At 53.6% G+C, this 23,248-nt stretch overlaps 1 protein-coding gene across 2 annotated transcripts in view; it reads left to right on the top strand.

Annotated features, from left to right (window-relative positions):
- Window positions 1-23,248, top strand: part of MAP2K3 (mitogen-activated protein kinase kinase 3) — a 30,385-nt gene that overhangs the window by 4,311 nt on the left and 2,826 nt on the right. Inside the window, exons 1-12 of one of the 2 annotated variants that reach the window (XM_038151448.1) lie at window positions 7,395-8,091; window positions 12,678-12,710; window positions 13,089-13,158; window positions 14,939-14,987; window positions 17,323-17,436; window positions 18,127-18,246; window positions 18,407-18,523; window positions 18,667-18,718; window positions 19,520-19,647; window positions 20,210-20,287; window positions 22,065-22,204; window positions 22,911-22,956. In XM_038151448.1, the coding sequence (XP_038007376.1) occupies window positions 8,076-8,091; window positions 12,678-12,710; window positions 13,089-13,158; window positions 14,939-14,987; window positions 17,323-17,436; window positions 18,127-18,246; window positions 18,407-18,523; window positions 18,667-18,718; window positions 19,520-19,647; window positions 20,210-20,287; window positions 22,065-22,204; window positions 22,911-22,956 (963 nt within the window). In that variant the 5' untranslated portion in view covers window positions 7,395-8,075. Of the gene's footprint in view, window positions 1-7,394; window positions 8,092-12,677; window positions 12,711-13,088; window positions 13,159-14,938; window positions 14,988-17,322; window positions 17,437-18,126; window positions 18,247-18,406; window positions 18,524-18,666; window positions 18,719-19,519; window positions 19,648-20,209; window positions 20,288-22,064; window positions 22,205-22,910; window positions 22,957-23,248 lie in introns of those variants that run through there. The other variant, XM_038151446.1, reaches the window with a different exon arrangement.

The following is a 23,248-nucleotide window of genomic DNA, read 5'->3' as shown; positions in this document are numbered from 1 at the left end:
CTGCTTGTGTGGAATGTGGTGGGTTATGGTGTGGAAAGGGGAAGGGCAGGATTTGGGGGTCCCAGTGGGTAGGGGAGGAAGGAAATCATTGCCTTGTGCTGGGGACCTGCAGTGGGGTGAAGGTGAGGATGAGCTGGACCCTCTCCAGCACCCACTGAGCTGCCACAAACTCCCTCCCCTTGCCTGCACTGTGCCCAGGGAGGGGCACTGCTGAGTTGATCTGTGCTCTAAACCTTAATTTCTTCATTTCAATTGAAATTATTAAAAAAAATATATATATAAATTTCCACTAAAAGCATAACTTGTAAGAGGAGGCAGGATGAGGAGGAGACAACACTTACCAGAAGTTGTTTGTGGAGCATTCACCCTTCCTTCCCCCTCACCACCACCAAAGACAAATCTGGGCTTGGAAAGGAAGAAACCTCCAGAGTGCTCAATACAAGTAATTTCCCATCAGAGGCTGCTAACCTTAGCTGTGGTTTGGCACTGGCATCAGCCAAGCTGCTCGTGTCTGATGGAGCTCTGGGAATGGCTTGGACTCTTTTTCTCCCTGGGACCTGCCTGTTGAGCACCAAATGCCCCTCGTCACCAGTGTTCATCCCTGCTGCCTCATCTCCTGCTGTGGTAGTGCCTTTTAGGAAGTGTAAAAAGCAGCTTTGAATTGTTGTATTTCGTTCCTAAAGATCTTGGAGGTTTCTCATGAGGAATGCATGAATTCCTGCAGCTGGGATGGGTTTCCTTCCAGCATCAAGAGCCACATCCTCCCTCAGCATCCACGGGTGATGGGTGTGGATGGGACCAGCAGTGCGGGACAGAGGGACAGCAGGGGAAGAAGTTGTCCTGCAGGGCCTGGCAGGTGACAGTCATGTGTGTGCCAGATCATAAACACGCGGGGCTGGTTACGTGGATGGGCTGGGGGTGGTTTAGGGGAGGATGACGGGGTTATCTAGGGTGTGTCAGCTTGTCTGGGCTTGCAGGCCAGTTAGAAACTGCTTTGTGGTGTGTGTGTGTATGAATTCCCTCCTGGCTGGGGTCTCGTGGGGATGGCTGGCACAGTGTGCTGCAGTGGGCTGGCTGCCGTGGATGTCTGCACTGGGCTGTGTTCACAGCACCTCGGGGGTGGCAGCAGCCTGACCCTGCTGGCTGGAGGGCATTTGGCACAGCTGGAGCAGATGTTCCCTCTTGCTGCCCTCATCCCTCCCTGCAGGAGACTGTTCCCTGTTCAAGCTGGTGAAGGGCAAACACGCTGCAGGACGGAGGAGTTTTCTGCTGTAGCACGACGATCTTGCTTTGCTTGGTGTGGGAGTGGGAAAGTTGAGGCTTGAGAGGGAGATGATGAAGCAGCAAAGTGTGCAGCCCTTGGGATGGCCCCTCTGAATCAGCCCTGAACGTTGAGGGCATGGCTGCAGGGGTGTGTTGTGCTGCAGACACCAGGATGTCTTTGCAGCTCGTCACTAAGTGACGTGGCTCCTGTGCTGAGGGCCAGATGTGCTCACGGTCAGGGCTTTTGAGGAAAGCTGCTCTGCATAGTTCACAATCCCCTGCTGCTCTGCACCGCCTGGTTTCTCTCCTGACGTGCTGCCAAGTTGCACCCCGGCCAAAGCTGAGATGATCTCGTGCTGATTCGTGGCTTTGGCTGCTCTTTGTCATCTTCCAAACACCTCTGAAAGGTGCTCGGGGGTAGGTGACAGGCCCAGCCCCACGTGCCTGTTTGTAAAACCCCCAGAAAATCCCTGCTGGCACGGGGCAGGGCGGTGTGAGACACCTTTGTGTGTGTGCACGTGTGCTCAGCTGACTTCTGAGGTTTCCCTGGTGTCCCCAGAACTAAAATCCTCCACCCTGTGCCAAATCCTCACCTGTTTCACCTGTGGTGCTGACTGCCTCCCCTGTGGTGGTCAGGAAAAGAAAAAAAAAGATGTAATTGTGCAGAAAGACGGATGAAGGTGCTGGTGGGTGGTGATGCTGCTGGAGGACCAGCCTGGACCTGACCAGCCCATGTGCCAAGCTCTGTCTGTCTCTCTTTGGCCAACCCGTTTTCCTTAAGTCTGGAAGCAGCTCCACACTGCTTCAAGGCTGCTAAAAAGAGGGATGTGGTGGGTGTTCCAGGCGATCTGCTTGTACAGCTCCCTGTGTTCACTCTCTGCTAGCATCTGCAGCCTGTTTCCCCTCAGGTTTTTGGTTGATCCCTGCAATTGTTTGGCTTTGAGCATCACCAGGTGCCAGAAGATGGCTGGTGCCAGCCAGGCCTGGGGTTGTCCTTGGAGCCCAGGATACCTGCAGGGCTGTGCTGTGCTGGGGCTGCCTCTTGTGCTCTGCTGATGCTGCTTTCTTACCCAAGAGCAGCTTTTTGCAGGTACTAATTACACCTGTCCCTGGTTTCTTGAAGGGTGATGAGAGTGAAGCGAGGGCTGCAGGAGGTGCCTCCACAAATAACCAAGCAGAAATTGTGGGTGAATTTCTAATTCTTATCAGCCTTGTGTGCGCTGTGCTAAGGTGCTTGAAAACCACTCAGCTTTTCCTCCAGCAGCTCCCCTGTAGGTGTGATGTTTTTGTGTACATTCCAGGTAGCTGCGAGAGTTTCCCCTTAATTTTGGATCCACAAAGGGTTTTGTGTTTGGTAACTGTGGGTTTCCCCAGGGGGTTTTACAGCCTCAGCTCAGCGAGGGAAACCGTGTGTAACCATCCCAGGGACAGGAGCCAGGGTGTGTTTCCCTTGATCTCAGACAGGTTTGATGTTTCACACATCTCCTTCCAGCTCCTCTCCACGCATCACCCTGCAGAGAGAGCGCTGCTCCTTTCCCCAGAACACGGATGTGAGCCTCGCTCTTCTGAGAGAAAGGAGATTCTTAAAAATTGATTTTTTTCTCTTACTCAAATGGAAATGGTTCTTGGAAGCCCTGAGTGTGCCCCGAGACAGCTGCAAGGCTGGGCTGGGCTGAGTCACTGAGCTCTTGAGCTGGGATGTGAGCCGGATGCGTTGGGACCAGCCCGGCTGTGGAGACCTCTGCCTTCCTGGGATGGAGAGGCAGCTCTTTAATCTGCCTTTACCAGGAAAAACCTGCAACTCTCACTTCCCTGAACCCTGGAAAAAGTGCAGTGTGATAGGGTGGATATGAGAGAGTGACCGAAGGAGGGGAAAGAAGACCAAGCTCACCCAGAGGAGCAGCTGTGGTGGCAAAGCACCGCTGAGCTGTGGGCACGTTTCCTGTGGAGCTTTTCCTTGTCATGAATCAAAGCTGCCCTGTGGGTACTGGGCAAATCCAGCAGAAAATAAGTGTTTTCCCCACACAGACCTGGTACAGCCTTTGATAAGAGCCTGTGGAGAGGAGAGAGGGCAGGGTGATGCTGGGCAGTGGGGCTGGCAGTGTGCTGGTGCTCCAGCCTTTAACTGGGGGGCATTTTTTAAGCTTTGCAGCAGGGAATGTGAGGGAGCAAAGGAGAGAAATGCTCCCAGGTGATTTCTCATGGACCAGCTGAACGTGGGGTTTGTTCTGGGAGTGTGGGTGCAGTCTGTCCTCCGGGGCAGAGGAGCAGTGATGGGAGGGAGGGCAGGAGGTGCATGGTGTGGGCCGTAAGGGTGGTGTGGTTAATGCCAGGAAAAGAGGCTGCAGGTCCAGCTTGTTGGGGCTAATCTCTTTCTTTGTATTTGTGTCTCTTGCTTGGTTCCCTGGAGCAGAGAAGGGATGGGTGAGAGAGGCAGGGAAGAGGGTTGGCCCTGAATATGTTCCAAAAAGAGCAGAAATTTGGTGTGGAACAGCAGGAAATGTAGGGAATTGTGCTGCAGCACTCACCTGCTGCTTTCTGTGAGCTGCTGGAACAGCACCCTGCTCCAAAGGGAGTAATCCAAGGTTTTCTCTGCTCCTGCACCTCAGAGATGTGGTGCTGGCTCAGTGCTGGAGGTCAGGAGTTTTCCTCTGAGGGAGCACAGACTTTGTCCACCCGAGCTGTGGTGACACCCTGGGAGTGGAAAGCATTCCAGGTCCCTGGGGAATAATGTCACTGTGAACCCTCTGAGCAGCTGCTTGGCCTGTTCCCCAGTGCAAATGCTGCTCTTGAAAGTCCTGCCTGAAGTCTGAGGGCCAGGGAAGCACCTGGGTTGGTCTCTTGTTTCTGCCTCTCTCCCAGAGCAGGCAGCTGGGAACGTGAAGGGTTTTTTTTCCTCCATAAATTCCATTTTCATAGCAGGTGTCTGCTCTCTTACATCATTTGCAGAGATGACATCGCTCTATCCCTGCCCAAAGCAAATTGGAGGGAGGATGGTAGAAATATATTTTTTAAAATAATTTTTCTTTTTTTAAGAAGCAGGGAGGGGAGTACTTTGCTCTCTTGATAAGTTCACAAGGACACCTGGAAGTACTTGAATGATACCAGTTTGGGTAGAAAAAGTGTCTGTTGATGCTGGAGTTGAGTTACTGCTGACAATTACAAAGTCAAACTATTCCCTTTCCCACTGTGCCTCCTGTCAAGCTGATCTATTCCAAGGACAGTTTGAGTTTTCTCTCCCATCAGGAAACTGTCACTAGCCAGTCACATCAATTCCAAGCAGATTTTTTCATGCCTTAGCCTATGGAGTGAGAAATCAAAGGAAGGAGTGATGCTGGTACCTGCTGGCAAGGAGATGGGCACGGGTGATGATGCTTCTGTCTTCCTTTTCTCCTATTTTTTTTTTTTTTTATTTCTAGTGTGTTCTTTGCTTTTCTCTAAGCATTGTGTCCTTTGCCTTCCCCTGACAATCCCAGGGCATCAGGGCTGGGATTCCTTCCAGATCTTTGTCTCAGGGCAAAGCTGAGCTTTGAAGAGGTGCAGCCTCAGCCACTGCTTTCTTGGGGAGAAAACCCAGTAGGAGCGAGGGATGCAAAGGAGGCAGTGTCCATCCCAGAGGATGCTCTGCCTGCACCCCAGCTCAGTGCCTGCTCTGAATAGCTGCCCCTGTGACTGTCCCCACCTTTGCACAGGGGTTTTGCACAAGCTCTGGTGCAAAACACCACAACTTTGGGCACCTAAGTGGTGTGTCCTGTAATGTCACCGTGTCAGCGTCAGCCAGACGGGGCTTTTCAGCTTCCTGAGGGGAATCTGGCCTCTGGTCACATGTGGGAGTGGAGCCCTTGTGTTCCATTGTCACGGGGCTGGGCGAGAGCAGGCTGACACATGGGGGACAAAAATCAAACGTTTTTTTCCAGCCCTCGAGGTTGTGCAGGTAACCTAAAAATACAGCTGGAATGTGGCTGGGCGGTGACATCCTCCCGGGGCTGCCCCGCTGTTATCTGGCTGGTGCACAGAGCCCCACAGGGTGTGGCTGTGAGCCCCAGAGGTGGCTGTGCCAGTGCTTCTGCTTGCCAGAGACTCTGGCTGAAGTGCCCATCCCCAAATTCCTCGCTGGACACCGGGAGGTCACATCCTTCTCCCTTGCACAGTCTCATCCAGAGCCGGTGGCACTGTGGCTGTGATGTCCTGCTCTGATTGTCCCCAGCCATTGGCCATCACCTGCCCCATCTGAGGGGATGAGAAGGATAACACTGTTCCCTTCCCAACTGGATTCAGTTCAAGGGCTCTGTTTTCAAGCAGAGTTTCCAGCCTGTGTGTCCTGTGCATGGTTGGGGCACGAGAGGCGTTCCCATGGGATGTGTGCCTGGTGTGTGGAACGGTGAGCGCATCCCAGACTGGGGCAGTGCCTGCACTGCAGCCTTGACCAGGGAAGCTGCTGCCATTCCTGGGAGATGTGGGGTCATCAGGCAGTGTGGTGCTGGGATGGGACAGCCAGCTGGTGCATGGGCTTGTGTCTGAGCAGAGGGAATGAAGTATTCCATGAAAATCAGACTGTGCCCGTTGTTAGGCAGCAGCTCTACTTAGGGGACAGGTGAAGTAATTAATTTTGAGGTCTATCCCAAACACGCCTATAAAAAGCTCCTTTCCACCCCAAATGGAACACTTCTGCTGCTCATGGCAAAGCAACTCACCCCCTTCTCCACTCCCCGGCTGTGATGGTGACCCAGCCTTAACTGAAGTGGCCTCGGGAGGGGCTGTGTGTCCACAGGGGAAGGGTGGGGAGAGGGGCCCGGTGTTGGCAGGGCACTGTTTGAGCTCATTGCTGTTTTTGTGGGTGTGCTCTTCCCCTTATTGAAGCCAGCCCCCTGGCAGGAGGCTGCTGGGAGGGATGGGAGCCATCCTTGTCCCTGGTTTCTGCCCTGGCATACCCGACCCTGCGCAAATGCCTGAATTCTCCCCAGGATTTGCTCTCCCAGCATCCCTCACCTGTTTTGGGGTGACATCCCTCATGGAGAGGCTTTGTTAACACCAGTGAAACACCTGATGCTCTTTATTCCCCTGGGATTACCTGTGCCCTATAAAGGATTGGATAATTTCTGGCAAATGGTGCATGCCTGGCTGTTCCTACTGCACCAGCAAACCTTTGAAAGAGTTCCCAACAGTGAGACTTGAAAGGATGGTTGGGTTTGTTTTTATTTCTTCACTTTTTTTTTTCCTTGTTTGTTTATTTTAAGATGCTTTTGAGATGTCAGGAAGCTCAGCTTTACACCACCCCTGGTCCTCGGGCACTGAAACCCAATGGGACAAATTCAAAGGAAATCTTCTTTCCCATCCCACCTGCTGGGTTAGGGACTTTCTGCTCCAAAGCAGCTCTGACTCTGTGGGTGTCTGTAAAGATGCTTGGAGTGTCTGTGTCTGGGTGAGAGTTAATAGAGTGAGTGATGGGAGGGCAGTGCAGCACTGCTCTCCCCAGGAGTGCCGGGGACGGGTGCTGGTGGCTCTCAGTGCCATCTGCAAGAGCAGCTCCTGCGTCAGCATCCTTTATGTGCTGATGATCTGTGCCTGAAACTATACCCTGGGAGTGGAAATGAGCCTGAGAAAATACCTTCCGCAGTCCTTCTGGGGCTTACATAAACACTATTTAAAATTAGAGCCACTCATTATGTTGGTATGTGCGTTTACCTTGACCTCTGACTTTTCAGCCTGCAAATGTGCCTGGTCCGGCACAGCCTGGAGTTGGGAGAGAGCTCAGCAGCAAAGCACTGGTAGATTTTCTATAATTAGCTTAAGGTAAAGAATCTGGTACAGTATCTCCCCTCCAGGCTGACAGGGAAATCGAAAACAAAACTGCAGCCTGTCAGAGCTGAGCCTGGCTTTGATCAGGAGCATCAGCGTTGGCTTCTGCTGGAGCGACTTTGAGGGAAAGGGGAAGAGCAGCAATTCTTGGCCGTGGCTTTTCTTGCACGTGCTTGCAGAGAAATGAATGCTTTTATTTTCCCACTCTCCCTTGCTATTTCCCAGCCAAGTGCATGCAGCAATTTATATTTTGCTACCAGAGATGCCGTCTCGGTTGTCACCCTGGAATAGCTGCTGAGCTCCGTGCTGGCATTGTCATGGAACAATATTTCTACTATTTGTTGTGGTAATAGTTGTTAGTGGCAGAGCAATTAACGTGTCACCTGCAGCACAACGAAATGTGACCTCTTTCCATCCCAGCACCCCTTTGGTGCCCAAACCAGCGAGCGTGGGCTCTGCTGGTTGGTGCCAGGGCTGTCCTGGAGCAAGGGTCACTCCGGTGGGATGCCTGGGCCTGCAGGCTGGCTCGGAATGGTCGAATTTGTGGGAAGAGAACATGTCCCACCGGGATGCACTTTAGCAATCCAGCGCTTCAGCAGCTCCCGGAGCTGGAGTTTGGCTCCCCACCAGTTTCCTGTTGACGTCACCTGCTATTTCTCTGCTGCAGTTTTTACAACTGTTGAGCTTTCAAGGGTAATCGGAGCCGAGTCCGGCCAACCTCGGCAGCTGCCGATGAGGGAACGCGGCTCTACCTTCCCCAGTTCCCCCCACTTGCCTTGGCTGCTGCTCCCAGCCTTGGGGACCCCTGGGATTTGGGGACACCCGGCGAGGAGGGCTCTGTGAAGCCAGCGGGTGCTTGGGGCCATGCATTCCCACTGAAAAGAACCATCGGTGCTTGCAAGAAGTGCCGTGCGCTGGATCCTGCGGGAATTTTTTCCCCTCCCTCCTCCAGTCCGCCCCCATCCCTCTCTTGTGCCAGGCGTGCAGGCGCTGCTCTTCATTTCTGGGAAGCCATGGACAAGAAGCAAGGTAGATGTTGCAATTTCCAAAACACGTGGTGGGGGAGAGCAAAGGGCTGGTTTTGGTGCTAAAAGGGGCCGTGTAACTTTCTGGGGTCAATCCACGCGGTTTTGTTTCTGCTGGCTTGGGCAGGGGGTCGGTCTTTGCAGCTGGGGATCTATTTTTGAAGCGCTGGAAAAGTTGCATGTTTTGTGGGGTTAAAACACTGGAGTCTTAATTGTTGAAAAAAAAAAAAGAAATCAAATCCAGCATGTCTGAAGGAAAATATGCAGAGGGTGAAGCTGGCTTCTGGCTCGGGTTTGAGTCGCATTCCTGGGACGCAGGGTTTTCCAGCAGCTCTTTGTGGCTGTCCCCTGCCTGTTGCATGGGCAAGGTGGGTGCCCACGGCCCCAGCAGTGGGCAGCTCTGATTCAGCACAGGCTGCGAGGCTGTTTTGGGGCTGCAAGGGGCTTTTTGTGCAGCGTGGTTTTTTCCTGCTGCTCGCTGGCAGTTTTGCAGAAGTGCAGAGCGCGCTGACCCGCGGGAGCCCCTCTGCAGCGGGACCTCGGCTGGCTGATGAGTGATGGCTCTCAGCAGGTTGAGAGTCCTTTTTCCACTGCCATGGATAGCTTTTTCCACTCCCAACAGTGGAAAACAGCACAAAGTGTGCCTGTGAAGAGCTGGCTCTCATGACCAAGCACCCAAATTCCCCTCTCTGCTCTGCACTCTGCCTCCAATTTATTTCCCTTCTTTTCTTCATTTTTTTTTTTTTTTCATGCTTTTTTGTTCCAGCTCTTTATTTGCAGCAGGGCTGGGATCCACCCTCCAGCCTTCTGCCCTATCCATGGCATCTGCCTCTCCTCCTTGGATCGAGGAGAAGCGGGATGCATCCAAAACATTTCCCCCAGCACTAACAAAGCAGTGCAGCTCTCGGAGCAGCCTCCCGTGCCCAGGACTTCACCTGGGGCTACAACCAGAGCCCTGGAGAGGCAGTGGTGAGGTTTAATTTCAAAGGTCGACTCAGGCAAATAGTTTTATTTGCAGTTCTTTAGATTGTCCTGTTCATTTCTCTCCGCCCACGCCGGCAGAGTGGGAAGGAGAAACCTCCCGTGGAGAGGTGCAGCTTAATAGGGCTGAAGTTGGTGGTGGCAAAAATGAGGATTCCGGTGTTGAATTAGTTCCAGGAAATGTCTGGTGGTTCTTAACTGGTGGTGGTTATAGCATGAGAAAAAATCTCGTTGGGCTTTTTTTTTTTTTTTTCTCTTTAGGAGGAAATGGTTCCTTTCTTAGCATAAAGGATGCAGTTACGTGCCTGCAGCATCACGTGGGTTGCAATTTCATCCGCACCAGGAACTTCTGTCAGCTAATTTTCCCCTGCCTGGGTGCAGGGCACTGTGCTGTGTGTGTCTGTGGCTGGCAGCCCTTTCCTGTGCCCAGAATGGTGCCCTGCCACCCCGTGGGCTCGGGGCTGGCAGCAGAGCCCTGGAGCTTGCAGGGATAACCAGGACATGTCCCCAGATCACCTTGTCCTGCTGCTGCCTTTTGGCCTTTGCAGAGGGATCTCTTGAGGGGAGCTTGTGCTTGCAGACACCCCTCTTTGCAAGAGCCCGGTGCCCTGGGAAACAGGAGCATTTCCAGGATTTTCAGTGACATAAGCAGTTGTGCACATTCTGGCAATTCCTCCTGCAGGGACCCTCACGGGATCCCAAATGTGGGAGGGATTGTGCTGAGTCTCAAGGGTAGGAGAGACAGTGCCAGGGACTCTCCAGTGGGAAGGAGCTGACAGCAGCTGCCTGCGGGGGCTGAAGGACTTGAGTTGCAGGGTCATGTCATGCCCATCCCACTGCTTTCTGCTTCTCTCTTTTTTCCCTTTTTTTTTATTCCTTTCCCTGGTTTTTCCTCCATTCTCATTCACCCTAAGCGGGGCATGGACTCTCCCTGGGGAGAGGCACTGGTGCCAGGAGCAGGGGGAGAAGCTTGCAGCAAGGAGTAGCTCAGGCCAGCCTTTGGGAGCTGGAAATCTCATGGCAAATTTTAGGAGAGTTGTAACAAACGAATCCAACCTCTGCCTCAGCTCCTGGCTGCAGGGCAGCATCCTGGGTGATTTTATTCCTGCAGGAATGGTCTGAGCTGGGTTTCTGCCCTTCACAGGTGGCCCAGGCAGAGCCTGGGGTTGGTGGTGTAATGCCTCTGGTTTAATCAGTGCTTTTTCACGTTGGAGCTAGGAAATGCTTTTTGGGGCTTGGCAGGACAGGCTGGGAGAGGGATGGTTGCTGACTCCAACTCTGGAAAGTCAGGTGTGGTAGTTTGGGAGTACAGGGAAGTGTGCAGGGTGCCTGTGACAGCAGAGTTCATGGCCAGTTCGTGGCACATCAAAAGACTCTCCTGTACAGAGCAGGGAGTTTGGAACAGGGAATCTGTGTCCCTTGCTGCCCTGATATCCCATGCTGCAAATCCTGCCTGCAAGCTTGGGCTCTGCTGGACAAGGGCACATTGTGATCCCCAAGCCCGCACTGGGTGCTCCCAGCTCCCTCCAACCCCAGAAGGGCTGAGGAAGGGCTGAGGCCATCCTGCAGAGGCCTGGCTTGGGTGCCCGTGGACCCTGCTGCTGCCCTGTGAGTCACGGCGGCGGTGCCAGGGGAGCTGCTGGTGGCACAGAAGGCGCTTTGTGCCGGCTCTGCGGGGTTACTATGGCAATTGGGGAGAGGGAGAGCAAACAGATGGAGCAGAATCCCAGCCAGCACGGGGGGATTTCAGGGCTTCGTGTAGAGGTCTGGCTGGTAACTGCTTGAGGGGGGGGTGCTGGGTGTGGAGCAGAGAGCAGTCTGAGTTTTGGAGCAGGTCCTGGGGGTGAAACGCTCAGAACTAAATCCATCCCCTGGCGTAGGATGGGTGCCCACTGCAATTCCCCAGCTGAGTGCAGAAGGACTCAGGGCACTCCAGTTTCTGGATTCTGTTCTTGGCCTCCCACACTGAGTAGGGAGAGGCTGGGAGTGGGAAGGGGAGGCTCTGCTGAACCCACGGACAGAATCTTTCCTCTGGCTCCGTTTTGTGTTTGCTCCCGTCGTTGCTCCACTGGGTATTTTGCCAAGTGCCATCAGTGGGTGTGTGGGGCTGTTCATTGCGCCCCTTCCAGCCCTGCTGGGTGGGCAGTGGGGAAGGGAGACTCTGCAGGCTCACAAATTAGAACTTGTGACTGCTCTGCCATGGTCAGGTGGTTTCCATCCCAGCGGGATCGGTTTGGGATGGAGTGGCTCGTGTGCTGGTTTCACTGAGCTGGAAGTTCACATCATGGAAACTGTGCTGGTCTTGGAGCTTGTGGCTCGGCTATGATGCAGGAAAAGTGGCAGATAAGGTGGGGTGTGGACTGATCTGTGCTGATTCCCTCAGCAGGGAGGGCTGCTGCTGGTCCTGCAGGTGGGACCTTTGCAGTATGTTGCAGACCAGCTTTAACCCACAACCTCAGCAAGGTTTGCATTTGGGGAAGGACGAGGCAGGAGAAGTGAGTCCCAGGCACCTGCTTTATCTTGGAGCTGGCAGGGCACAGGGCTGGGGGCTGTCAGAGCTGGGGACACGTTGAGCATGTGTCTCCCTTCTGTCCTGCTGCAGCTGCAGGAGCTGTTGCACGGTGCAGTCTCCTGCTGAAATTGCAGCTCCTCGCTCTCCCCTCCCTTCCCTGGCAGCCTTTGGAGTGCTGGACTTTGTCCACACGCTGCTCCCAGCAGCCAGGCAGGTAGGAGCTGTTCTGAAAGGCTGTCCAAGGCCACGCTGAGCTGTCTGCTCCCAGCCCCATGCCGGGAGCACACCTTGATATTCCTGCTCTCTGATGGATCCTCCAGCTCTGTGCAGCCCCAGCAGCTTGAGCTGCAAAGTGCAGCTGCCCCCTTGTCTCTCCTGGGGGGATCAGGACCTCGATGCTCTCAGCTGCTGCACTTTCAGCCCCTTGGGCTCAGTTTGTTTTCCCAGGGAGGTGGGGTGGTATTTTCACCTGCAGGTTTCTGGCCCTGCATGAGCCCCGTTTCTCTCTGCAGGAGTGGGTGTTGTTATTCCAGGGATGTTTGGAGTGGGAGGAGGGGGACAAGAGCATCCTCTTGCCAGTCACTCCTGGTGCCTTGTCCTGGTGCCTCAGCCTGTGCAAGCCCGGATTTGTGAGAGGTTCAGTGCTGGCTGACTGTCAGCTGATGTCTGGTTTTTCCCTGTTTTCCATTTGTTGTGGATGGGGTGTCCCCTCTCCTGCTGGGGCCAACCCCTTGCTTTTGCTGGGTTTTGGAGTGCTTCTGTTGGATTTTTGCTGGATGTCTCGTGGTCATTGCTCTCCATGCCAGATCCAGCTCTGCCTCTTCCCAGGAAGGCCAGGCTGGGGCTGGGGCCCTGGGGGTCAAGGAGCCTCTGGACAAGGGAGCGTTTTTTTGGGAGCCCTGCACATCACTAATGGCGTGGGGACCTCTTGTGGCTGGAGAAACGGGGATGGGGCCAGGCTTGGCTGTGCTCCCAAAGCCCAGCTGCCTCCCTCTCCTGGAGCTCTCCTGGGCCCATGAGCCAGGAGGGGTACAGGGCAGCTCTCTGGTTTGGCTGGAGCATGAAGGCTGAGCTGGTGTCTCGTTTTTCTCTTTCAGATTCCAAAGGATCCTTGGAGCCACACAAACCAGGTAAGTGCCCAGCAGAAAGTGCAGCTTTCACCCAGAAAGGGTTTAAATCCCAAAGAGAGGGGACTGCTAATGGCCATGAAGGGTAAAGAGCATTTCTGGGGTACAGTGCTTGGCTTCAAGACCTGGATAATGGTCTGTTAGTGCACCCTTGGCTCTTTCTACAGAGCAGTGTTCAACAGTGTCATTGAGACCCACTTGTGCTCTGGCTCTTGCCTGAAATTTTGGGCAAGTGGTCACTGTGACTTTCTTGGCATTTTGCTGACCTTGGTGAGGGGTCCAAGCCGTGCATTCCTGCCAAGTGGCTGCTGGGAAGAGGGTGCTTGAAGGAAAAAAGCAAAAATCCATTTGCTCACCTCACGTGTGCATCTTCTCTTCCAGTGAAAGGCAAGAAGAAACGGGATCTGAGGATAACATGTGTCCCCATCAAACCACCCGTGGCCAACACCACGTAAGGATCTCTGCTGCTTAGAGCTTCTCCAGAGCTGGATTTGGCACTTCCTCGAGGGGAATGGCCTGTGAAGACTTCCCAAAATCAGCATAGTTGTTCTTTTCTCTGAAGCTGGGGCTCGTGGGTGATGAGGAGGAACTGCACACGTGTGTGCAGACACGTGCACAGCGTGTGTCACTCTGGGAGGTGCCTGTTTGACAGGGAATGTCCTAAAGGCAAAGACTCAGAATCCTCTGGGGAGCTCTCCCCAGTCTTTCTGCCATGGCTGTGCCAATGCCAAAGGACAGAGGTGTGGTAGAGAGTGAGTGAATCTGCCTGAGGGAAGAAGAGGGAAGAATTTGAGTGCAGGGGAAGAAAAGAGGTGGTGGTAGCTGGACCATGACAGAAACCAGAGGCACAAAGGCTGGGGAGTGTTTTACACAACCTGAGTATCAGGTTTAGTTTGAGCTGTTTGCAGCTCCTTTCCCTGCTAAAAGGAGGACACAGACATCTTGCACTGTTGTGCTGTTTGGGGCCAGTGCCCAGCAGTATCTCAGGGCACTGGAATTTCTCCCTGCCCTGTTTGCTTCGAGCTGCTGATGCTTGTTGTGCCATGGGGGAGAGCCCAGGGTAGCAGTGCTTGGTTTGACAAAGAGCAGACTGCTAAAATTCCACTTCCATGGTGCTCTTCCAAAACACTTCGGTCTGCATCACCACTGCTGAGCCTTGTTTGCTCCAGAAACCTGTTCTAGAGAACTCCAGGAGAGCAGTGAAGTCCCCAAAAGGGAAAAATCACTGCTGAAAACCCCAGGTAGAAAGGGGGAGGCAGAGGAGCTCCCCCACTGATGCTGTGCAGCCTCGCACAGCCCTGCCCTGCCTGTGACAACCACCTCCTTCCCCCACGGGCACATCTGTCTCTGCTCCTGCCAGGGTTTGAATTTCCCCTGGAGAAGGCCTCACGCTGGAGTCTGCAGGGCTTTGCATGCCCAGAGGCTGGTGCAAGCTGCCCACTGCTCCTTTCCTCCCTGCTTTTCAAGCTGCAGTGCAAATATTTGCACAGTGCAAGGCTTTTGCTCAGAGCCCAAAGTACTTCCTTGAAGCTGGAGGCTGCTCTGATGGGAGTTGAGACTGAACCAGTTGGGCAATCTCTGCTCTTTAGAAGCTCCCAGGGGATGGGGAGAGTCCAGAAGTGAGGCACGAGGGGCAGAGCACTCATGGTGGCTCTAAAAGCCCCGTGCTGCCCAGAATGGGAAGTGGGCAGCAATAAGGAAAAAAAAAGCCATAAAGGACAACTTTCACCTGCCTGGTGTTGTGCAAAGGGTGACACCAAAGTGCTGCCTGCTCTGCCTGCCTGGAACAGGCAGCAGAGTGTACACAAATGACTCACAGGGAAGGAATTACCTGTTGTTCCCTCGCGTGCGTTTCGGGCTACGTGGCTGTGCTGCTACAACACCTGCCTGTCAAAACATGACAGCTGAGCTGCTCTGCCACAGAAACGTCTCATCTCAGCTCCTCAGGCTCCTCTCCCGGGCAGGAATGGTTTCACAGCCTGGTGGTTTGGTGCATGTCTCACCTGGCTGACTCCCCTGGGGTTCTCACTGTGCCTCGTGGGTGTGGGGTGAGGCGTTACTGGCACGATTTAAAGCTTTTGTGGGTGTTTGGAGGGGGCTGGTTGGAACCTACAGTGAGGCACGGGGGGGAAAGCAGCAGCTGAAAGTGCTCAAAAGAATGTGAAACCTGGCTCTGGCCAGGAGGGTGAATGAAGCTGGGCTCTCTCCTGACTCTGTCTCATTTCTTGCAGGCCCCCGAGGAACTTGGACTCCAGGACGTTCATTACCATTGGAGACAAAGTACGTGCCAGTGGGGTTTCTTTTTTTACTTGCTTCCAGTTTGGTTTTCCCTGGGCATGGAGAGCTCTGTGGATTGTGCCTTGCAACCTGTCAGATCAATAGTGCAGTCCCATGGGATACAACTTTCAATCTAAACCATTCTAGGATGATCCAACCCATCTGTCCTAAGTGAGGGTGGCCTCACCAAGCTCTCAGACTGCCCTTAACAAAGTCCCTTTATCCTGCCTACCCACAGGTCTGTGTTGCTGCTTGAGGCCCAGGAGAAGCTGGGCACAGAGTTTCTCTCTGCTTCTCCAAAGTCTTTCCCAGTGACCTGATGAAAAACACTGCTGGAAATAGCCACTGTCTCTCTTTCATTTCATTCTCTTGTTATGGGCTCTCCTGGGCTGCAGAAGCTGTTTGCAAATGAGCTAAAAATACCCTGCATTGGATCAGCCCTATATCTAGACCCTTCCAGGCTGGGAGGTGGCTTGGCTGATGGGATCTGGGTCCCTTGGCCTCAGTGCAAGGATTAGGGTTGAGGAGAGGAAGCTTTGGCTGGGTCCAGGGAACGATCCTGCTGCCTGTGCTGTTTCTGGGCCTGGTGTCGTGTGTACAAGAACTCTGAGACAGATGCTCTGTGTGACAGCCTGGGGACAGTGCTGCAGCCTAGGGAAAACTCTCTAGAGTCACTTCCTTGCCTGCTCCAGTGTTTGCAGGAAGGGTCTGGTCCGGGTATTTTGGAGTGACATGGTGGAGAAGAGGACTTGGGCAGGAGTCCAGCTTCAGGAGTGGAGGTGGGTGGTGACCTCGGGTCCCTGGGATGTGCACAGGCCATGCCATGCATCCCGTTGTCCTGGGAGGGCTCCCTGGGTGCCTCCATCACCTCCTGTTGCTGGGCAGGGCAGCGCTGGTTCCTGGAGCGTGCTGGGAACCGCCGGCTTGTGGGGAAGCCTCGGGGCAAATGCCAGGAAAGGAAAAACACAATAACCAGGAACAACTGCAGAACACGTGTCCAAAAAGCACCAGCAGATCCTTCCTGGAGGCCCCTGCGAGCCTGCACTGCTCCTCTGCCTGCTGCCCGTGCTCTCCTCACTTCAGGATCCACGTCCTGCCCAGGAAAGGGCTGGCACCTTCCTGTGCTGGGCAGAGCTCAGTGCTGAGCTCAGGCACAGCCCTCCCTGCCCGCCACATCTGGCTGCAATCATCAGCCACATCTGGCTGGAACCGGGGCTGGCAGGAAGGTCGGGCAGACCTGGTGGCTGCTGCCTGTGCTGAGGGGACAGTGCTGGCCAGGGGCCTGGCAGCCACATGTCCCAGCCTGAGGCCGTTTCCTCTCTCCCTGCTCAGGGCGTAGCACCGTATCCGGAGCTGTGCCGTGCCTGTTTCCCACCCTCGCTGCCTTTGTGGCCACTGGGGCACTTTGGCATCCTGGTATTATTTTCGTTCCCTGAGACCGGAGGAAAACTGGAGGCTGGATAAAGGCTGGCTGAAAGGAGGCCTGTGACTTATTAGGAGTGATGAATGCAGTGCCCAAAAATAGCCCGTGTGTCACTGTTGGTGCCCTGCCCAGCAGAGCCAGCAATTACAGGGGAACGTGTCTTTAGGGAAACTTGTTTGTGGCTTGTGCAGGAGCTCGCTGGCTCCCTGCAGTGTCAGGCACTCGCTGGGGTGAGCACTGGTCATGGTTTTTTCACAGCTTAGGTAGTTGTTTTCTTGGTGTTAACTCAGGTTTTGCCTTGCTGGCAGCTTTTTGGTGGTAGGAGAAGGTATTGAAAGTGGGTAAAGCCTGTTTGAGCTCATTGATAATTAGAAATGGAGTTGCTGCGTGCACCCCTTCTAAGAGAGGCTTTGCACAGGGGCTGTTAGACACACACAGGGGTTTTTGTGACTGATGATTTTTGGGATGTGGGGAGAGGCAAGGGATCCCTGGCTGCACACAGGGCTTTGGAGCTTGGTGGAGGCTCCTGACTGCTGCCCATGTTGGCACAGGAGCTGTTAAAATGCTGCAGATAGTTCAGCAACTGCAGAAATACCCATGTGTGGGTAATCCCCCGCAGGCAGAGAGGCACCAACCTTTGGTGCCCTTTCTAGTGGCAGCATTCCCTGGGCTTAAAGGATGAAAATCCTGATCTCCAGCTGCAGAGGGGGAATTAAATGAACCCTGGTGAGTGTGGGGTGAGAGGGTTTGGGCTGTGATTCAACAGAGCCAAAAATACCCCCATCCTCTCAGAGCGTGGTGCCCCCGGAGTCCTCCACTGTTTGAAACGCTGCACGAGTGAGCTGGCAGCGTTGCTGATGTCCTTGTTGATAAACCTGCTTGTTCCTGATGCCATTTTGTCCTGTCTCCCTAAAGAACTTCGAGGTGGAAGCTGATGACCTGGTGAGCATTTCGGAGCTGGGCCGCGGGGCCTACGGCGTGGTGGAGAAGGTGCGGCACGCGCAGAGCGGCACCATCATGGCCGTGAAGGTGAGGCCACCTGGCTGGCTGGGTGGGGACACCTGGCTGGGGTGGGGACCACGAGGGACCAGCCCCAAGGGAGCAGAGGAACTGCTGAGCTCCACTGGTTGTGGCAAAACGAGGACGGGTTTATCTGGGTTTGGCAGCCTCTGGTGTTGCTGGTGTGTGGTTTGGCCAGTGGAGGGTCGGTGCTGATACTGGCTGGGCACGATGGGGTTGATAACAGGCTTGGAAATCCAGGATTGGTGGGATTGGTGCCTGCAATGCGAGGCCGGCATGGCAGAGTGCCTGTCCAGGCTGCTGGCCTGGCCCTGCACCCGCTGCAGAGTGTGCCAAGGCTTTGGCATTCGTTAAGGTTCTGTCTGGCAGAGGCAATTTGGGCGTCTCCTCCTGGGTGCTGCTGGCTGCAAAAGAAGGATAAAACACCCTGGCCCCAGAACTGCAGGGCCTGAGTCAGGCTGGGGGATTCAAGGAGCTCAATCAAAAGTTATGCTTATGCCTTTTTGCTTTGCTTGCTTTTTAGCCATGACCAGTTAGCCAACCTAAACCAAATGTTTGAATATCTACTAGTATCTTCTACTGTTTGAATATCTACTAAAATTTTCTACTGTTGGACTCTCTGATTTTCTACTCTTGGAATATCTGATACCTGATTACCCCCACCTACACCAAACCCTTCTTGTTTCATATTTGTCTCAGAGGATTCGAGCCACTGTGAACACTCAGGAGCAGAAGAGGTTGTTGATGGACCTGGACATCTCCATGAGGACAGTTGACTGCTTCTACACAGTCACCTTCTACGGAGCCCTCTTCCGTGAGGTACCGACCTGCTGGGTGCCTGGGGGCACCTGGGGCTGTGGGATTGCACTGGAGGCACCAAACTCTCCCCAAAACACCTCTGTGTTCTTCAGCCCAGCTCTTTTATCTCCCTTGGGTTTTCCAGGGAATTCCCTCTCAGCTGCTCTCTCTCCATCTGCAGGGTGATGTGTGGATCTGCATGGAACTCATGGACACTTCCCTAGATAAATTTTACAAGAAAGTACTGGAGAAGAAGAAAACCATCCCTGAAGACATTTTGGGGAAAATGGCTGTGTCTGTGAGTGGCTCTTGGGTTCTTGGATGGGTTTGTGCGTCCCCTGAGCCTGCTGGAGGCCTCTGCTGAGGCCTGTGGTGTGTTTGCAGTGAGAGGCTGCTGCTGCCTGTGACTGATGGGTGCTTTTTTCACTCTTTTATCCCCAGATTGTACGAGCTCTGGAGCACCTGCACAGTAAACTGTCTGTAATCCACAGAGGTAAATGCTGGGTGGGGTTAGTGGAGTGTGGCTGGAGATTCAACCTTGAAATAGGCCAGGGGAGCATTCCTTTATTCCTTTCCAGGTGTGCTGTGTCCCTGTGGGATGCCTAAAGTGGGATCTGCTGGTGCTTAGGACTGTGGTGAACAGATCTAGATGCTTGTTCCTGAGATGCTTCCCTTTTTGCAGGGTGTTGTTCACTTCCTCCTTTCCAGATGAAGGGTTGAATGTAACAAGAGAATCCCTCACCACCTGTGTTTTATGAGCATCTCTGTCCCTCTGGGAGTGCCTTGCAGGCAGCTCTTGGAGATAAAATCCCCAAATCCTCCTGGGTGGGCAGTTTTAGCAAAGTGAGGGCTGGAGGAGACCTTACAAAATCACAGATGGGAATTGTAACACCCAGGTCTTGCTCTCCACCCTGGTGAAGTCCCTTGTGTAGTTGTGGACAGGTCAGGATGTGCATGAAACAAACTCTCCTGAAGATTTGGTAGAGCTGTGCTTTTAAGGCTGTGCTGGGCACATAAATCTCTCCTAAGGAGCTGGGGATAAACTCCTCAACATTTTATTTCAACCTTTTGACCTGCCTGGTTGGAGAGGGGACTTGCTCTCCCTAAGGACGTGGTTGTAGTTCACCTGTGAATAACTTTTGTTGCAATAAGACTAGTGGGGCTTTGTCTCCCTTCCCCTGTGTCGGGGCCTGCCTGGTCCCTCCCAGGCCTGCAGGGACTTGCTGTTTTATCTCAGACTCTTCAATACCCTTGCAAACACCCAAATTATTTTCCCTCTTGCATTTCCTCTTAGACGTGAAACCTTCCAATGTGCTGATCAACAAGGAGGGGCACGTGAAGATGTGTGACTTTGGGATCAGTGGTTACTTGGTGGACTCTGTTGCCAAGACCATGGATGCTGGCTGCAAACCCTACATGGCTGTAAGTGCAACCCTGTGCACCCTCAGCCCTGGCTGTAAGAGGCTGCTGCTTAGAAATCCGTGTGTTCCACCCCCAGCCTGAGATAAAAAAGCCACTCGGGAGTGCTCTGGTCTCCCTGACTCAGCAGAGCCTCCCTTTAAGCCCAGCTCTGTGTTAATCCCACAGCGATTCTCCCTCTGCCCCTTCCATTTGCAGGAGGATACAAAACTGGTTGTGGCACTGCTGCTTGTTGGATAGAAAGTGCTGAGGCTTTTCTTGGCAGGATTGTTTAGTTTCATCCTCAAGTCGGTATGAATTTCCCTTTGCCATCTGTGGCATCCATGTGGGAAGCGTGTGCTCCTGAGGCAGGGATCATGCAAGTCTCACTCTCCTGCAGAGAGGCAGAGTTGATGTGGAGCATGATGTGGCTTTCATCAGAGCTAGGTTTAACCTCAGACCCTGCCTCCCTGGGGACACGAGCCAAGGAAATCCACCCAGCCTGGCTTTTGGAGCCAGGGATGTGCTCTGTGGGGTTTGCACTGGGAAAGCAGGAGTGGTAACATCTCCCATTTTGCTGTTACAGCCAGAAAGAATAAACCCTGAGCTGAACCAGAAGGGCTACAACGTGAAGTCAGACGTCTGGAGCCTTGGGATCACAATGGTAACACCAAGGGCTGGGATCCGGATCTGCAGCCCTGGGGTTGGGATGGGGTCTGGGCAGGTGGGGCTGTACCCTGCTGGGAGCACTGGCAGCTGGGTGGGTGCCCATCAAACAGGACTCAATTTGAGCATGGCAGCTCAGGGCAGTGAGATTAATTACCCAGGGGATTCAGGCTCCCAGCAGGCAACATCAGGATGACAATGAGTATCCACACTGAGTATCCAAGAGTCTGGCTTTGAATTGCTCTGCAGTTCCCTGCTGCTGGCTGAGGGGTGGTCAGTGGAGCAGGGTTTGCTGCAGCTGGGGCTCAGCCTTCCTGCTTCACTCCCCAAGTCACCAGAGCCGTGCAGGGGATTCCAGTCCTGCTGCAGTGAGAGCTGCTGTGTGTGGTTTGCAGCAAATCCTGCCTGCGGGGTAGCTCAGAGCAGCCAACAGGAAGGGGAAATGCTTTCAGTTCCAAAATTGCAGCTGCTTGGGATGGTTTATCTGCCTCCTGCAAGAAGCAGATCTTGCAGAAAGCAGCTGAGATCCTCTGGCGCCAGTGGACAGAGGAAATCCCAGCTGTTGGCTCCAAGGGATGCTGCCTGGGAAACAGCTCCTGCTTTCCAGGAGACTTTCTCTCTGAGGGTAGATTATTTTCAGGAATTTTTCCTGTGCCCTCTTAGCCGTGGCTTTTGTTTTGGGGGCTGCATCCTTGTGTTTGTGCCTGCTGTGTCTTGGCAAATACTCCCTCATCCAAACCCAAGTGCCAAACCCAAGCTCCTCTGCCTGGTGTCCCCATGCCAGTGCAGAGCTGGTCTGGCTGACTGGAAATGTTATCAGGAATGTCATCTGAGCTGCAGGAAGCTGTGGGATGGGAGACTCTGAGTGATGGAATATCCAAACCTTTCCAAAGCTGGAAGGGAGAGGACACCTTGCTGGAAGCTGGCCAGCCTGCAGCTGAATGGAGCCCCAGAATGTTTGGTTCCCTCTCGTGTCTTCCTCCTGGGCTGGCTTCCTGGGGTTTTTTAGGTTTATTTTCTTTATGAAGAAGTTGGATTGATTTCAGACCCGACAGTCTGTGGGCCATTGAGTTGCAGGCCTTCCTGGGCTGGTGGCTTCATTCAGTTTTGCAGCAGCAGGAACTGAGCTCCCCTGACCTGAGCCAGAGGCAGGGAGGGGCACTGGGCTCTGTCCCAGTCTCTGTCCTTTAGGTTTGTTATTCCTCCCATCACATCACACCCTACCAGGCAGGTCTCAAGGTTCTGTTGCCCATTTTGAGACAGGAACTGATCCTTGGCATGAGGAGACTACCCCAGAGCTGCGACAGACTTTTTCCTGCTTAAATGAGGGATGGAGCAGAGGTGACTTGTAGGAAGAACCCAGTAATTGAGGTGGTTTTGGCAAAATTATGTTCTAGCACTTAATTTTTCTTGGGTTTGTGGATTTTTTGTGTGTTTGGCTCATGCAGTGCCAGCCCAAGGCCCAGAGGCTGCCTTAGGGCCAGCAGAGCACTTTGGAAGCCAGTGCAGAAATCGTGTGCTGTTATTATCTTTTTAAATAATCCCATTTTACATCTCTTTTGTGACTTCCTGTAAATGCATTAATATGCTGAACCAACCTCAAAAGGAAGTATTTTTGGCCTCTGGGTCTTTGTATTTAAAAAAAAAAAAAAAAAAAAAGGTGGTATGACCCAAATTGAAAATGGTTTGTAAGGAAAGAGGGTTTTCCTTTTGAATCTGAGCATGGTGGGGTTGTGCCTGGTGTGTGTCTCACGTGTCCCTGCCTCCACCCCCAGATTGAACTGGCCATTCTCCGCTTCCCCTACGAGTCCTGGGGGACACCCTTCCAGCAGCTCAAGCAGGTGGTGGAGGAGCCCTCGCCCCAGCTGCCCCCTGAACGCTTCTCCAAGGAGTTCGTGGACTTCACAGCACAGTGGTGAGGCTCCAGCAGGGACTGCTGGCTCTCTCAGCCTGGCTGAGGAGCTGCCCTGATCCCCAGGGGTTGGGGTGAAGTGTGGGGCTGGCTTTGCTGTCCTTTGGGAGCCCATTTCTGCCCTCCTCGCTGTACCTGGTGCTCAGCATGGCAGGAAGCGCTGCCCAAACTGGTTTTGCTCTCAGCCTGACTCACCCAGGCTGGCTGGAAGGTGCAGAGGTTTCTCTTCCCCTTTTCCTGTCGCTGCTGCTGAAATGTTGGTGTTTTCTGGCAAAGTGGCAGTGAAACCAGAACCAACCCCTGGCAGCCTCTGGGTGAAAGCTGCTTTGTGGTTTTGTGGGAAGCTGCTCCCCCAGGGTGTCCCCTGCTCCCTGGGTGCTGCCTGGAGCTGCCAGGCACGGGCGAGCTCACCCTGCAGGTGCTGGGAAACCATATCCTCTCCTTCCCAGTTGTTCTGCTCTGTGTGGGGCAGACTGCAGAGCTGCTTGGCTTGTGCTTTTTGTGGCAAAACCCTGAGTTGTCCTTCCCCAGTTACCTGCCTGGCTGCTCTGCTGGTGGTTCAAACCTGCTCAAGCAAGGAGGGAGAGAGGGATGGGTGCAGCCCATGGGAAGCATTTCATGTTGGGTGGAAAGGGGAGATCCCCTGTGACAGACCAGCAAAAGAAAAAGATCCTACAGCCTTTCTGTCCCATTTTTTTTTTCCTTCCAGCTTAAGGAAGAACCCAGCTGAGCGAATGAACTATTTAGAACTTATGGTGAGTGCACAGCTGCTTGTGCTGGTCTTTATTCCCAGTTTTGAAACTCAAGTCAGTGGTCCAGCAGGGAAATGGGAGAACTTGTGGGTGATTTTTCAGGCATGGAGCAGGATGGGTGTAGTGTGTCAGAGGGGGAAGGGTGTGTTGATTTCATGGGTGTTAAGGTCAGGGTTTCCAGGTGTTTTCTCCCTCTCCTATCTGCTCTTGGAGAGTTTAGACCTGGAAGGATGGCAGTACAGCTGCCAAGGCGGCAGAACTGAGAAATGCCAAAGTTCATCTTTTAGCTGAAGAG

This window comes from Motacilla alba, chromosome 14, assembly GCF_015832195.1.
Source record: "Motacilla alba alba isolate MOTALB_02 chromosome 14, Motacilla_alba_V1.0_pri, whole genome shotgun sequence".
Taxonomy (NCBI): Eukaryota; Metazoa; Chordata; class Aves; order Passeriformes; family Motacillidae; genus Motacilla; species Motacilla alba.
The sequence above is the reverse complement of the archived record's forward strand: the minus strand, read 5'-3'. Positions and strand labels throughout refer to the sequence as shown.